Source organism: Somniosus microcephalus, chromosome 11 (genome assembly GCF_052327205.1).
Source record: "Somniosus microcephalus isolate GS21.2 chromosome 11, FLI_Smic_1.0, whole genome shotgun sequence".
Lineage (NCBI taxonomy): Eukaryota > Metazoa > Chordata > Chondrichthyes > Squaliformes > Somniosidae > Somniosus > Somniosus microcephalus.
The window spans coordinates 143,394,359-143,408,280 of NC_140997.1; the positions used below are offsets into that span (position 1 = coordinate 143,394,359).

The window sequence follows — 13,922 nt, forward strand, 5'->3', positions numbered from 1 at the left end:
ATCTGATGGGTAACTGCATTGTGTGGTGTGAAACTAAGCTGTACAGCCCAGTCAGAACCCAGGTTCTGTTCTTGACATGTGTTGAGTTAACTGCTCTCAGTTGGGGCAATAGTGGAGATGCTGCAATAATCTTGATTTCTTTCAACCAGGGAGGGAGGCAAGAATCAACCAAAGTTCTCTATCCAGTGATACCTGCTGGGAAGTGCACACTCGTTCTTTTCCGAAAGTTGGAAAGAACATAAGGAAGGACATTGGGATATCTAGCAGTAGTTGGGTGAGGCTAAGCTTGGGATGTAGATGATCAGTGGAAGTGAAGACTGAGGAAAGTTTGCGTTCCTGGGAACGAAAGAGTTGGAGTAAGAGATGAGTCTTTATTTCAATGCAATGTGGGTGCAGCTAGCAGGGACAGTGGAGGGCGGGATGTAGGAACAATAGGCCATTCAACCCCTGTTCCGCCATTCAATTAGATCATGGATGATCTGTATCTTAACTCCATTCGCCCACCTTGGTTCCATATCCCTTAATACCCTTGCCTAACAAAAATCTATCAATCTTAGTTTTGAAATTTTCAATTGCCCCACAGCCTCAACAGCTGTTTGGGGGAGAGTTTTCCAGATTTCCACTACCCTTTCTGTGAAGAAGTGATTCCTAACATCACCCCTGAACAGCCTAGCTCTCATTTTAAGGTTATGTCCCGTTGATTTGGATTTCCCCACTAGAGGAAATAGGAACAAAAGACAAAAGTTCAGAGGAACACTAACCATGGCAGTACTAGTAAAATAGAGATGTGAAAGGTTACATTGGCGAAAGCGAGATATGGGGCGAGAAGTGAGAAAGGGATTCTCTGCCAAATGAATTGTTTTTCCTTATATCCTGTCCGGGCATGTGAGACTGGTGTTGTTGGAGCCTTGCCAAGTATGGGAGCAGGATTGAAGTCTTGGATGGACTTGGGCTTTATAGAGAGCTAGACTTGTGGAGAAGTGGTTGGTTAATAGTATTTGAATGTTCAGTTACAATAAACAGATTCCATTTTCTTAATTTTACAGGCATTATTTACTCCCTCACTGACAAATCGAGTACCTCAAACATGAAGATTGATGCACTGACCTTCTTCCATGTCATCCTTTGCAATCATCCACCAGAGGTGTTCCACCCCCACATCAAGACTTTGTTGCCTCCGACAGTGGCGTGCATCAGCGACCCATTCTACAAAATCACCTCCGAGGCATTGCTTGTGACTCAGCAACTTATAGAGGTGATCCGTCCACTGGGCAAGCCTTGTTCGTTTGACGCTAAGCCTTACGTGAAAGATCTGTTCAGTAGCACTTTGAAGAGATTGAAAGCAGCTGATATCGACCAGGAGGTGAAGGAGAGAGCTATAGCCTGTATGGGACAAATCATCTGTAATCTTGGAGACAGCCTAGGTGCTGACCTGAATCCCACATTGCAAATCTTCCTTGAACGACTGAAAAATGAGATCACAAGACTGACCACAGTCAAAACCCTGACCCTGATTGCGAGTTCGCCCTTAAAAATCGATCTGCGGCCAATTCTTGGCGAGGGCGTTCCCATCCTGGCCTCCTTTCTTAGGAAGAACCAGCGTGCATTAAAACTCAGCACCCTAGCCGCTCTGGATATCCTGATTAAGAATTACAGTGACAGCCTTAAGCCAATGATGATTGAGTCAGTCTTAAAGGAGCTTCCATCCTTGATTGGGGAGAGTGACATGCATGTTTCCCAAATGGCCATCACCTTCCTGACATCACTGGCCAAAGTCTACCCATCGTCTGTGTCCAAAATTGGTGGGTCCATATTGATGGAACTGTTCAACTTGGTTCGCTCGCCGCTGCTCCAAGGAGGGGCTCTGAATGCCATTTTGGACTTCTTCCAGGCTTTGGTGGTATCCAAGACTCCCAACATGGGCTACATGGAGCTTCTCAAGCAGCTGACGGGAACCATCTACTCAGCAACTCAATCAGGTGGTTCCGTGGTTTTGCACAAACAGGCCTATTACTCTGTGGCTAAATGTGTGGCCGCACTTACCTCAGCTTGTCCAAAGGATGCCAGTACCGTGGTGAACCAATTTGTCCAAGATGTGAAGAACCCCAAATCCTCTGATTCAGTCCGCTTGCTGGCTCTACTTTCTTTAGGTGAGATAGGCCGCACCATGAATCTGGGCGCACAAAAGGAGCTTAAGGTGGTCATCCTTGAAGCGTTTTCATCACCTAGCGAGGAGGTAAAGTCAGCTGCCTCCTACGCATTAGGGAACATCAGTGTAGGAAACCTCAGTGAATATCTTCCTTTCATACTCAAGGAGATCAGCAGTCAGCCCAAGCGGCAGTACTTGTTGCTGCACTCGCTGAAAGAGGTCATCAGTTCTTCCTCGGCAGACAGTTTGAAACCTCATGTCCAGGACATTTGGGCCTTGCTGTTCAAAAACTGCGAGTGCGCTGAAGAAGGGACTCGGAACGTGGTGGCCGAATGTTTGGGGAAGTTGACCCTCATCGACCCGACCCACTTGCTGCCCAGGCTGAAGAAACAGCTCACGTCAGGTAACTATGGAAACAAGCTTGTGGTGGAAAAGGATCAAACCACTGACTGGCACCAGCACAAGCTAAAAAAGAAAGACTTGCATTTATATAGCGCCTTTCACGACCTCTGGATGTCCCAAAGTGCTTTGAAGTACTTTTTGAAGTGCAGTCACTGTTGTAATGTAGGGAAACGCAGCAGCCAAATTGCACACAGCAAGGTGATAATGTTCAGATAATGTTTTTCTTTTTTGTGGTGGTGCAAATCAGTGGTTTGATTCTGCTTGAGGGATAAATATACACCTGGGAGAACTCACCTACTCTTCAAATAGTGCCATGGGATCTTTCACATCCACTTGGAAAGCAGACCGGGCCTCGGTTTCACGTCTTATTGGAAAGACAATGCCTCCGACAGTGCAGCATCCCATCAGTAACTGCACTGGAGTGTCAGCCTAGATTATGTGCTTAAGTCTGGATTGGGGCTTGAACCCAAAACCTTTGTGACTCGGAGGCGAGAGTCCTACCACCGAGTCCATCCCTCATTTTTGACTTCCTTTGCCTGCATTCCTTTTCTACCACTCAATGCCAAGTGAATATCCCAAATCGGGAAGCCCAGCTTCCATCCTTTAACCAGATGCTCGGAGGTCCATGGGAGTGTCCTTTCTACACACATTTTGGTTAGTTACTGAGCAGCATTGTCACAGCCCCAGGAGCGTTTCTCTCTTTCCCCCCCCCCCCACCCATGGTGTCTGAGCTGGGGAAAATATAGATATATAAATTCTCACTGATGACTCGGTTGATAAGTGAGGCACATGATGTGGCACTGAATCATACCGGTCAGGGAGTTAGCAGATTTGATTCCTGATCTGTCGTAAGTTGACTGCTCTCGGCACTGGAGTTCAGTGTCCCTGGTTTAGGATGAACTCATAATTCAAATCTAGATTATTCTCCAGTAACAACTGCTAGAATCTCATGTATGTCTGGCTCAGATGCGATGGTTCCTAGAGCTGAATAGACTCACTTGTATGTGCTTACAAAATGAAGCATAGCTACTTGGGTAAGGGCAGCCAATGCTCGTGGACCAGTCCCCATCATGGGCAATTACCTTTGGGAAAGAAGGAGTAGGGAGTGAAAAATTGAGATAAAAATCATAGCGATATAAAGCTAAGACTGAGAAAAGGGCCATTTGGCCCATCAAGCCTGTTCCATCCACAGTCCATGTACGATAATTTAATTTGGACTCCGCTTCTCCCAACCCCTCTCCACCAACTATTGAACCCTACTATAAGGAGCACTTCTCCTACCTCAATCAAGTAGTGTTATCAGTATCTCTATGACACTCAATCTCCCTGCTCAATGGATATTGATCCAGCTACTTTTTAAAGATGTCACTTGACCCTGAATCAACTAACTAACTTTTCTGGGAATGAGTCACATGTCCACTATCCTGAGGGAGTTTTTTTTTTCTTATCTCTAACCTTGCTCAAATGCTGCAAATTTTGTCTTTTTTTTTAAAAAAGGTACTGAAATCCTTTGAGCAGATAACTAATCAGTACAAGCCCAAGAGAGCAGAATTTAACTGTGGTCACTATTGATGGAAATGGGCACTGAGTGAGTGTGTATTTAAAAGCTGCTGTCTATTCCAAAGGATATCGATCCCAGGTTAATTGGCGTCACTGAATTTTACAGCACAGAAACAGGCCATTTGTGCTTCAATTCTGTTCTGGTGTTTGTCTCCACATGAACCATCCAGTCTAATCTTGCTCTCCTGCTCACTCTCCATACCCTTTAATATTTTTTCGAAAAGAACGTACAGACTCTGGTTCAGCAAGGATTTGTGGCAGAGAATTCCATCTTCTGCCCACCCTATGTGTGAAGAAATTGGCCCAGATTTTGCGGTGGGTAATGACTGCGAACTGTCAGCATTCGCTGTCATTACCCCTCTGAAACTGACTAACCTCAGGGTGTGGCGCGTGTGCATCTAAACACGGAAATCCTGAAGTTGCGGTCAGTCGTTCACTGCTCCGAAACTGGCCGCGCTGTGGACCCCCCTCTCCAATAGCCGGCAATCAGTGGAACTGACGAAAACTTGAGCTTTTTTACACTAATATCTCTGTTAAATACCCCATTAAATGTTGAGCCTTGTTTGAATAGGTGTAACTGGGGTTTTAACAGCATATTGACTGCTAAACAACCATTCTGGCCCTGAAAAACAAATTTTTATAATTGTGGAATGTCAAATTTTTCCATTATGCTAAAAATTACAATAAAAAAACATTTTTTAAATGTTTGCCCATGATATTTCAGCGTCCATCTTATCCCTATGTGAAAGTCCCAATCTTTATTTTGCTCTCTTAACATTTTTAAAAAGTGAGGGTAAAGGCTGCTTTTTATTTCCTGGTTTGCTGTCTGAGAGAATTCTTCCATGTGATTGGCTACTTGGACAGCTTGATGACGTCACTGCTGCATTACACCAGGAATCCCCTATTCACAGCACTACAATTAATTACACATCGAGAAGCCTCAAGTTTTTGCCACAGAGATTGCAAGATCTCTGTGGACAGCTTTCTTCGAGGTCTGCAGCGAGTGCCTTCGCTTTGCCACTTACTGCAAATTACAGGCCATTATTTCTGACCTCCCCTTTGTTTTTGTTACTTTCTTAAATGTGTGCCTCCTCTCAATCAGTGAAAACAATCTATTACTATTTACCTTATGGGATCTTGGAGACCTCTGTCAAGTCACCCCTTTATCTTTTCAGCTCTAGTGACAAAGCCCTAGCTTCCGAAATTTCTCTTCATACCTGTTAACCCTCATCCCCAGTAACACCCTAAGTGTTGCACCTTTCCCATTGCTTTTTTATTCTTATATAATGGGTGCCCAAACTGTACACAATACTCTTTAACAATGGCCTAAATAAGATCTTCATTGCTAACTCTTTGCTCTGTATTCTGTGCCTTTTGATACAAAAGCAAGGATTCCATTGCCGCCTTTATGGCCTCATCTACTTGCACTGACACTTTTAAATGACCTCTATCTGCACAGCAAGGTCTGCATGCTTCCCTGTCAAACTTAAAATCTTATCGTGTATTTCTATTACTTAATCTTATCAAAAATCTATTTCTTCAGGTTTCTACATTGAACTGCATCTGCCCCCTATCCATCTCCTGCAGTCTTTCACAATTCTTGTCCCAATTTACAATGCCCCCAATTTGGTGTCATCAGCAAGTTTTGATACTGTTCCCACAATGCCCAAGTCCAAATCATTAATGTATATGGTAAATAAGAGCAGCCCCAACATGGACCCATATAGAACACCACTCACCATTGTACCCTAGTACTGGACTAGCGAGGTCATGTGTTCAAATCCCACCATGGCATGTTTGAAATGGAACTCAATAAATCTGGTAATTTTGTGGGCTGGCACCAGAAAAATGACCATGAAAAGTTGCTGGATTGTCATAAAATTCAACTGGTTCACTGCTGTCCCTGACCTGGGAGTGTTTGATGCTGACACTGGGGGAGGGAGGAAAGCTAAGGACGGTGTTCAGAAGGTGATGTAATATCCATTGCCTTGGTGAGCACAACAAAAGATATTTTTTTTTAACTGAAGCAGGAGATCACAATTTAAAAGGTGAGAGATGTCAATGTACAATCCTTTCTAAAACATTTGCAACTCTAAAAAGAAGCAAAAAGAGCCAAACCGCCAATAATTGGATGTGTGCGGCTGAGTCATTGCTAGTTTAGTCCTCAGTGACTCTTTATTCCAATGTCTTTGTATCTTGGGATGACTTGGACAAGTGTCTCTGAGTCAAATACCTGATGTCCTTTCACCCAACTGGTAGGGAGACATGAAGGTTAACCCTTTCAATGCAGAGATGTCACACCTGCCATCCAGTGCAGCTTAGATCAACAATTCAACCTATGACCTTGCCGCTCCATGGCCCTGGACAATATTGTACCTCCCTTGGGCGAGAGTTTTTTTTAAGGTATTTTCCTCCCCCTTGGTCACTCCCAACCCATCTGTGGGGTGACCTGTTGTCAGACAATGCTCCCTCTCTGTACGGAAGTATCTGGACCCCGCTTGGCATTGGCAGAACCAAAATCAGAGCAGGTGGATATCCTGGGGCAAGGGTTTTGAGGGATATGGAGCAAAGGTGGGTAAATGGAGTTGAGATACAGATCAGCTCTGACCTACTTAAATGGTGGAACAGGATCGAGGGGCTGAATGGCCTGTCCTAAACTCACCTCTCTCTGCTCACATCATCCAAATTTACAGTCAAATTGAAAAGAGTTTTTGTGTCTAAAGATGTTTATTTTCTCCTCCTCCCCCCCTCCCCCCCCCCAAAACCCGGCCCAGCAAAGCCATTCCTGTATTGTGAAAAATGATTTGGAAAAAGTTGTTCATTTGAGCGTTTCATACTTTGAATTCCTTCAGGTTCGGCCTATGCTCGAAGCACAGTGGTGACTGCCGTTAAGTTTACAATTTCAGACCATCCGCAGGCGATTGACCCGCTGCTGAAAGGCTGCATAGGTGAGTCTTGCAATGGGGAAGTAGCTTCTGCCCGAAGGTACACTAAGGGGGCAATGCCCAGCTCCCCCCTCCCGATGCCCTGGTGGTGAAGGCACCAGCCAACATACTGCTGATCTATACAGATCATAAGGTCCCAGGTTCAATCCTCAGTCTGTGGTGAGTTACTCGATCTATACCTGGCTCAGTGCCCCAGGGCTAGGGAAGGTTAAAAATCGGCCAGGGTTCTTCTGATGGAATGTGCCCGTGTGTGGTCGTTGGGTGAGGACAGGATGCCCCTCTCCCCTACCCACGTGCACATCCACAATGGTCTTAGCCTCAGTCAACACCAGCCAGCTCAGCACTCTCGTGACGAACGGGAACTTGCAAGCACCAGAGGGTGGCCAGTGCTTTGAGAGTGTGAGGGTGGGCGGGGGAGGGATTTGATAAAGGGGTAGCGTCTTCAGGTAAAAGTGTTCCGAAGCGTATTTTTCCCCCCCTTGTTTCGGGAGTTCATGTTCACTGTAGGACGGCATTTTTACGAGGCAACTTGTGTTATCTCACAGGGTATTACTGAGGGGAAAGTCAGCTGAATACTTCCTCATGTAGACAGTGCCGTTACAACGGAATACTCTAGACAAGTAAAGAAAGAACTTTCATTTATATAGCGCCTTCCACGGCCTCATGCGCCCCGAAGCACTTTACACCCAATTAAATACTTTTAAAGTGCAGTCACTGTTGTAATGTAAGAAACATGACTGCCGATGTGCACACGGCAATCGGATAATCTGTTTTAGATGTTGGTTTTGGAATACATTTTGGCCAGGACACCAAGAGAACTCCCCATCTCTTTGAATAATGTCATGAGATCTTTTACATTTACCTGAGAGCAGATGGGGGCTTTGGTTTAATGTCTCATCTGAAAGACGGCACCTCTGACAGTGCAGCACTCCCTCAGTGCTGCACTGAAGTGCCAGCCTGGATTATGTGCTCAAGTCTCTGGAGTGGGACTCGAACCCACGACGTTCTGATTGAGGCAGGTCGCCACCTGGTGGCAGGTCGCCACCTGATGGCAGGTCCAGGTATGGCTCTGTCCCATGCCAAGCAGTGCAGCAACTCACCAGCCATTGGGAGTTTACTCTTTGATTTTTAAAAGGGAATGTTTGTGCCATGCTGATCTGCAGTCCTTAATTTTTCTCTCTCTATTTCTTTGCAGGAGACTTCTTGCGGACTTTGGAGGACCCAGATCTCAACGTCAGACGCGTTGCCTTGGTGATGTTCAACTGTGCGGCTCACAATAAGCCTTCCTTGATCAGGGACTTGCTGGAGACCGTGCTCCCGCAGCTGTACAACGAAACCAAAGTCAGAAAGGAGCTCATCAGAGAGGTAAGCACATCACACAGGAGGCTCGAACATTGCTTGACAAGATAGCTAGTGTATAGTGCCTTGCATGACCTCGGGACATCCCAAATGTGGCAGCTAAATTGTGCACAGCAAGGTCCCATAAACAGCAATGTGATAATGACCAGATAATATGTTTTAGGTGTTGGTTGAGGGATAAATACTGGCCAGGACACTGGGGAATAACTCCCCTGCTGTTCTTCGAATACTGCCATGGGATCTTTTAAATCCCCCCGAGAGGGCAGATGGGAGCCTTGGTTTTATGTCTCATCAGAAAGACAGTACAGGTAGACTATCCTTGATCCGAAAACCTCGGGACCAGCCGTGTTTCGGTTTTTGGAAAATTTCGGATTTCGGAAGGTATTTTATAAGACTGGGAAATTTGGCGGGGGGTCGACGGGGGGGTCGGCGGGGGTCCGCGGGGGGGGGGGGTCGGCGGGGGGTCGTCGGCGGGGGTCGGGGTCGTGCGCCACTCTGGTCATGTCGTGCGCACAACTTACGCTGAACGAAAAAACCTTCGGTTTTTAGAGGGTTTCGGTTTTCGGAAGTTCGGATAAAAGGTAGTCTACCTGTACCACCAACAGTGCTGCACTCCCTCAGTATTGCACTGGAGAGTCAACCTAGATTATGTGGCTCAAGTGTCTGGAGTGGGACTTTAACCGACAACCTTCTGACTCGGAGGCGAGAGTGCTACCCACTGAGCCACAGGTTCCATTTCTGACTGCTGTCCAGTGACTCCAGGCCTGAGGATGGTATCCTGAAAAGGTAACCTTCTCCCGAGCTCCAGTGAGATCCTCCAATCTGAGAGGAGTGGGCACAGAGTCCACCTTAGTGGGTACCAACGCAGCACTGGGGAGGAAAATGAGGCGGCACAACCAGTTATGCCGTCCCGTCCTCATTAGTATGGCTGTGCCTTCCAGCAGTGTCACCACTCCATTCTTCCCTCGGGGGACCCTAGGAAATCCATGGCACTGTAAAAGAGGTATCACGGGTCTCTGCTGCTGTATACTCTGCTTTGTGCCTGGGAATTATACACCCCATGTTGCGAAAGAGAACACAATCGGCCCAATAGTGTGTGTGGCATTTTTCAAACTTTGGGACTGTGGTCATCTAATTCTGTACATTTTATTATTTTTATTTTTATTATTTCCAAACAACTGAATTAGTAGGAATAATGAACGATGAATACTGGGTTGCTTACAGCTAGGTTACCTCCACTCCCCACTCTAATTTACACACGCCTCGTCAATCCGTGTGTTTTGTGTTATTTCCTTGGGCTTTCTGACTAAACTCTCCATTTCTTTCCAGGTAGAAATGGGCCCTTTCAAACACACGGTGGATGATGGGCTTGATATTAGGAAAGCTGCCTTTGAATGCATGTACACCTTGCTGGACAGCTGCCTCGATAGGCTGGACATCTTTGAGTTTCTCAACCATGTGGAAGATGGGTTAAAGGATCATTACGACATCAAGGTAAATGTGCTTATCTGTAAATGCCAGGCGGCGCGCCCCCGTACAGGCGGATGCCAGGCGGCGCGCCCCCGTACAGGCGAATGCCAGGCGGCGCGCCCCCGTACAGGCAAGTTGCTCAACAGGAACTGATTTGAGACTGCAAGAAACTATTCTTGGAACCCTTCGAACCTAATGCAAGAGAAAGGAGATGTTCATCCCTCTAGTCTGTGTTGGGTTCGAGCTCAGGTACCAGACATGCAAGGACACTTGGCTAACCTTGCTTTCACATGTCGATCTGACTTAAAATAACTACTTTTTGTGCCGTCTTGCAGATGCTGACTTTTATCATGTTAGCACGATTGTCGACTGTCAGCCCCAGTGCAGTGCTTCAGAGGTTAGACAGGCTGGTGGAGCCCCTGCGTGCGACATGCACAACTAAGGTGAGTCCTCCCCAGAGATTGCTGAGCAGAATGGTGTTTCGTGAGGATTAAAATATTGTCTATGTGGATAATTAGCCAGTAACATGCCTGTTGGATTTAGATCTTCATAACCTCTTTCTTCACACCTCTCCTCTTTCCCCCCCCCCCCCCCCCCCCCAAATCACCCCTTTCCCAGGTTAGAGGGGTAAAGGAAGATGAGGTGGAGAGAGTTGAACATGGTGTGCTGGAAGAAGTGGGCTGAATGTCTTTTGGTTGTTCTATATTCCCTTGTCTTACTGTAATGAGCAGGACAGGTGCGTCCTCTCTTCCTCTGGTGTTCTATACACGCCTTCCGCCACTTTACCAGTTTCCTGGTGCTAACATCTCCTTTTCACCATGGACGTCCACTCCCTCTACACCTCGCTTCCCCACCAGGACGGCCTGCGGGACCTCCATTTCTTCCTTGAATAGAGGCCCAGCCAGTCCCCATCCACCACCACCCTCCTCCGCCTGGCTGAACTTGTCCTTACTTTGAACAACTTCTCCTTTGACTCCACTCCTTCCAAATAAAAGGTGTTGCTATGCGAAACTGTATGGGTCCTAGCTATGCCTGCCTTTTTTGTGGGATACGTGGAACATTCTTTGTTCCAGTCCTACAAGGCTCACCTCTTTTTCCAGTATATTGATGCCACTTCCTTCTCTCGCCCTAAACTGGAAAATTTCATCAACTTGCTTGCAATTTCCACCCCTCCCTTGCCTTCACGTGGTCCATCTCTGACTCTTCCATTCCAATATCTACTATAAGCCCATTGACTCCCACAGCTACCTTGACTACACTTCCTCCCACCCCGCTTCTTGTAACGACTCGATTCCATCCTCCCAGTTTCTTCATCTCTATCTCATCTGTTCTGATGATGCCACCTTCCACACCAATGCTTCTGATGTGTCTTCCTTTTTCCTCAACTGAGGATTCCCCTCCACTGTGGTTGACTGGGCCCTCAACCGTGTCCGTCTCATTTCCTGCACTTCTGCTCTCACCCCTTCCCCTCCCTTCCAGAACCACTATAGGGTTCCCCTAGTCCTCACCTTCCACATTCAACGGATCATCCTCCGCCATTTCTGTCACCTCCAGTGCGATGCCACCACCAAACACATCTTCCCCTCCCCTTTCAGCATTTCAAAGGGACCGTTCCCTCTGCAACACCCTGGTGCACTCTTTAATCACCCCCAACACCCCCCCTCCTTCCCACAGTAGTTTCCTGTGCAAGTGCAGGAGATGGAACACCTGCCCTTTCACCACCTCCCTTCCCACCGTCCAGGGCCCCAAACACTCCTTCCAGGTGAAACAGTGATTTACTTTATATATACGAATTAGGAACAGGAGTAGGCCACTCGGCCCCGCGAGCCTGCTCCGCCATTCAATAAGATCATAGCTGATCTGATTACTTCACATTCCCGCCTACCCCCGATAACCTTTCACCCCCTTGCTCACCAAGAATCTATCTACCTCTGCCTTAAAAATATTCAAAGACTCTGCTTCTACCGCCCTCTGAGGAAGAGAGTTCCAAAGACCCACGACCCTCTGAGGAAAAAAATTCTCATCTCTGTCTTAAATGGGCGACCCCTTATTTTTAAACAGTGACCCCTAGTTCTAGATTCTCCCACAAGAGGAAACATCCTCTCCACATCCACCCTGCCCAGACCCCTCAGGATCTTATATGTTTCAATCAAGTCACCTCTTACTCTTCTAAACTCCAGCGGATACATGTCTAGCCTGTCCAACCTTTCCTCATAAGACAACCTGCCCATTCCAGGTATTAGTCTAGTAAACCTTCTCTGAACTTCTAACGCATTTACATCCTTCCTTAAATAAGGAGACCAATACTGTACACAGTACTCCAGATGTGGTCTCACCAATGTCCTGTATAACTGAAGCATAACCTCCCTACTTTTGTATTCAATTCCCCTCGCAATAAACAATCACATTCTATTAGCTTTCCTAATTACTTGCTGTACCTGCATAGTAACCTTTTGCGATTCATGCACTAGGACACCCAGATCCCCCTGCATCTCAGAGCTCTGCAATCTCTCACCATTTAGATAATATGCTTCTTTATTCTTCCTGCCAAAATGGACAACTTCACATTTTCCCACAATATACTCCATTTGCCAGATCTTTGCCCACTGACTTAACCTATCTATATCCCTTTGTAGCCTCCTTATGTCCTCTTCACAATTTACTTTCCTACCTATCTTTGTGTCAACAGAAAATTTAGCAACCATACCTTCAGTCCCTTCGTCCAAGTCATTTATATAAATTGTAAAAAGTTGAGGCCCCAGCACTGATCCCTGTGGCACACCACTCATTACATCTTGCCAATCAGAAAATTACCCATTTATGCCTACTCTCTGTTTCCTGTTGGCTAGCCAATCTTCCATCCATGCCAATATGTTACCCCTTATACCATGAGCTTTTATTTTCTGCAATAACCTTTGATGTGGCACCTTATCAAATGCCTTCTGGAAATCTAATTACAGTACATCCACCGGTTCCCCTTTATCCACAGCACATGTTACTTCCTCAAAGAACCCCAATAAATTGGTTAAACATGATTTCCCTTTCACAAAACCATGTTGACTCTGCCTGATTACATTGAACTTTTCTAAGTGCCCTGCTATAACATCTTTAATAATAGCTTCTAACATCTTCCCTATGACAGATGTTAAGCTAACTGGCCTGTAGTTTCCTGCTTTCTGTCTCCCTTTTTGAATAAAGGAGATACATGTGCTATTTTCCAATCTAATGGAACCTTCCCCGAATCTAGGGAATTTTGGAAAATTAAAACCAACGCATCAACTATCTCACTCACTACTTCTTTTAAGACCCTAGGATGAAGTCCATCAGGACCCGGGGACTTGTCAGCCCGCAGCTCCAACAATTTCCTCAGTACCACTTCCCTGGTGATTATAATTTTCTTGAGTCCCTCCCTCCCTCCCTTGCATTTCCTGATTTAGCTATTTCTGGGATGTTACTTGTATCCTCTATAGTGAAGACTGATGCAAAATACCTGTTCAATTCAACTGCCATCTCCTTATTTTCCATTATTATTTTAAATTTAAACATAATATACTGTAGTCACCGCCCACAATGCGGTCTCCTCTACATTGGGGAGACCAAAAGGACCTACCTGTGGACCGGGTCGGAGTCGGTTGATTTTCCTGAGGCCCTGACCAACGAGCTGCATTGGGATGCCCGATCTGCAACTCTCTGGTTTTATGCAGATGATGCCTGTGGCCCAATTTCCAGTGAGCCCTGGGGTGTTTGTTCCCCTCCCGATGGCCATTTTGTGCTGGTTTCTGGTACTATTCCAATCTCACAGCTCTAGGTTCTGCTAGCACCACTCTCTGGTAGGGCAATCCATGCCCTAATAATCCTAAACGTAAAGAAAAAAATCTCTGAACTTCTCCCTTTATTCTTTGGATAAATTCCTGCCCCCTAGTTACCGACTCGCCCACCAGTGGAAATGGTTGCTCCTAAATTACCTTATCCAAATCCTTCATAGTTTTGAACACCTTTGTCAAATCTCCCCTTAACTTTCTGTTCTACTGAAAAGA

At 46.2% G+C, this 13,922-nt stretch overlaps 1 protein-coding gene across 1 annotated transcript in view; it reads left to right on the forward strand.

The window, feature by feature from the left end:
• The window catches only part of LOC147110922 (cullin-associated NEDD8-dissociated protein 1-like), a 54,743-nt gene that overhangs the window by 37,695 nt on the left and 3,126 nt on the right, over nucleotides 1–13,922 (forward strand). The window contains exons 10-14 of the mRNA XM_086001328.1: nucleotides 1,047–2,552; nucleotides 6,964–7,059; nucleotides 8,252–8,421; nucleotides 9,745–9,909; nucleotides 10,221–10,328. Of these exons, the coding sequence (XP_085857454.1) occupies nucleotides 1,047–2,552; nucleotides 6,964–7,059; nucleotides 8,252–8,421; nucleotides 9,745–9,909; nucleotides 10,221–10,328 (2,045 nt within the window). The remainder of the gene's footprint in view (nucleotides 1–1,046; nucleotides 2,553–6,963; nucleotides 7,060–8,251; nucleotides 8,422–9,744; nucleotides 9,910–10,220; nucleotides 10,329–13,922) is intronic.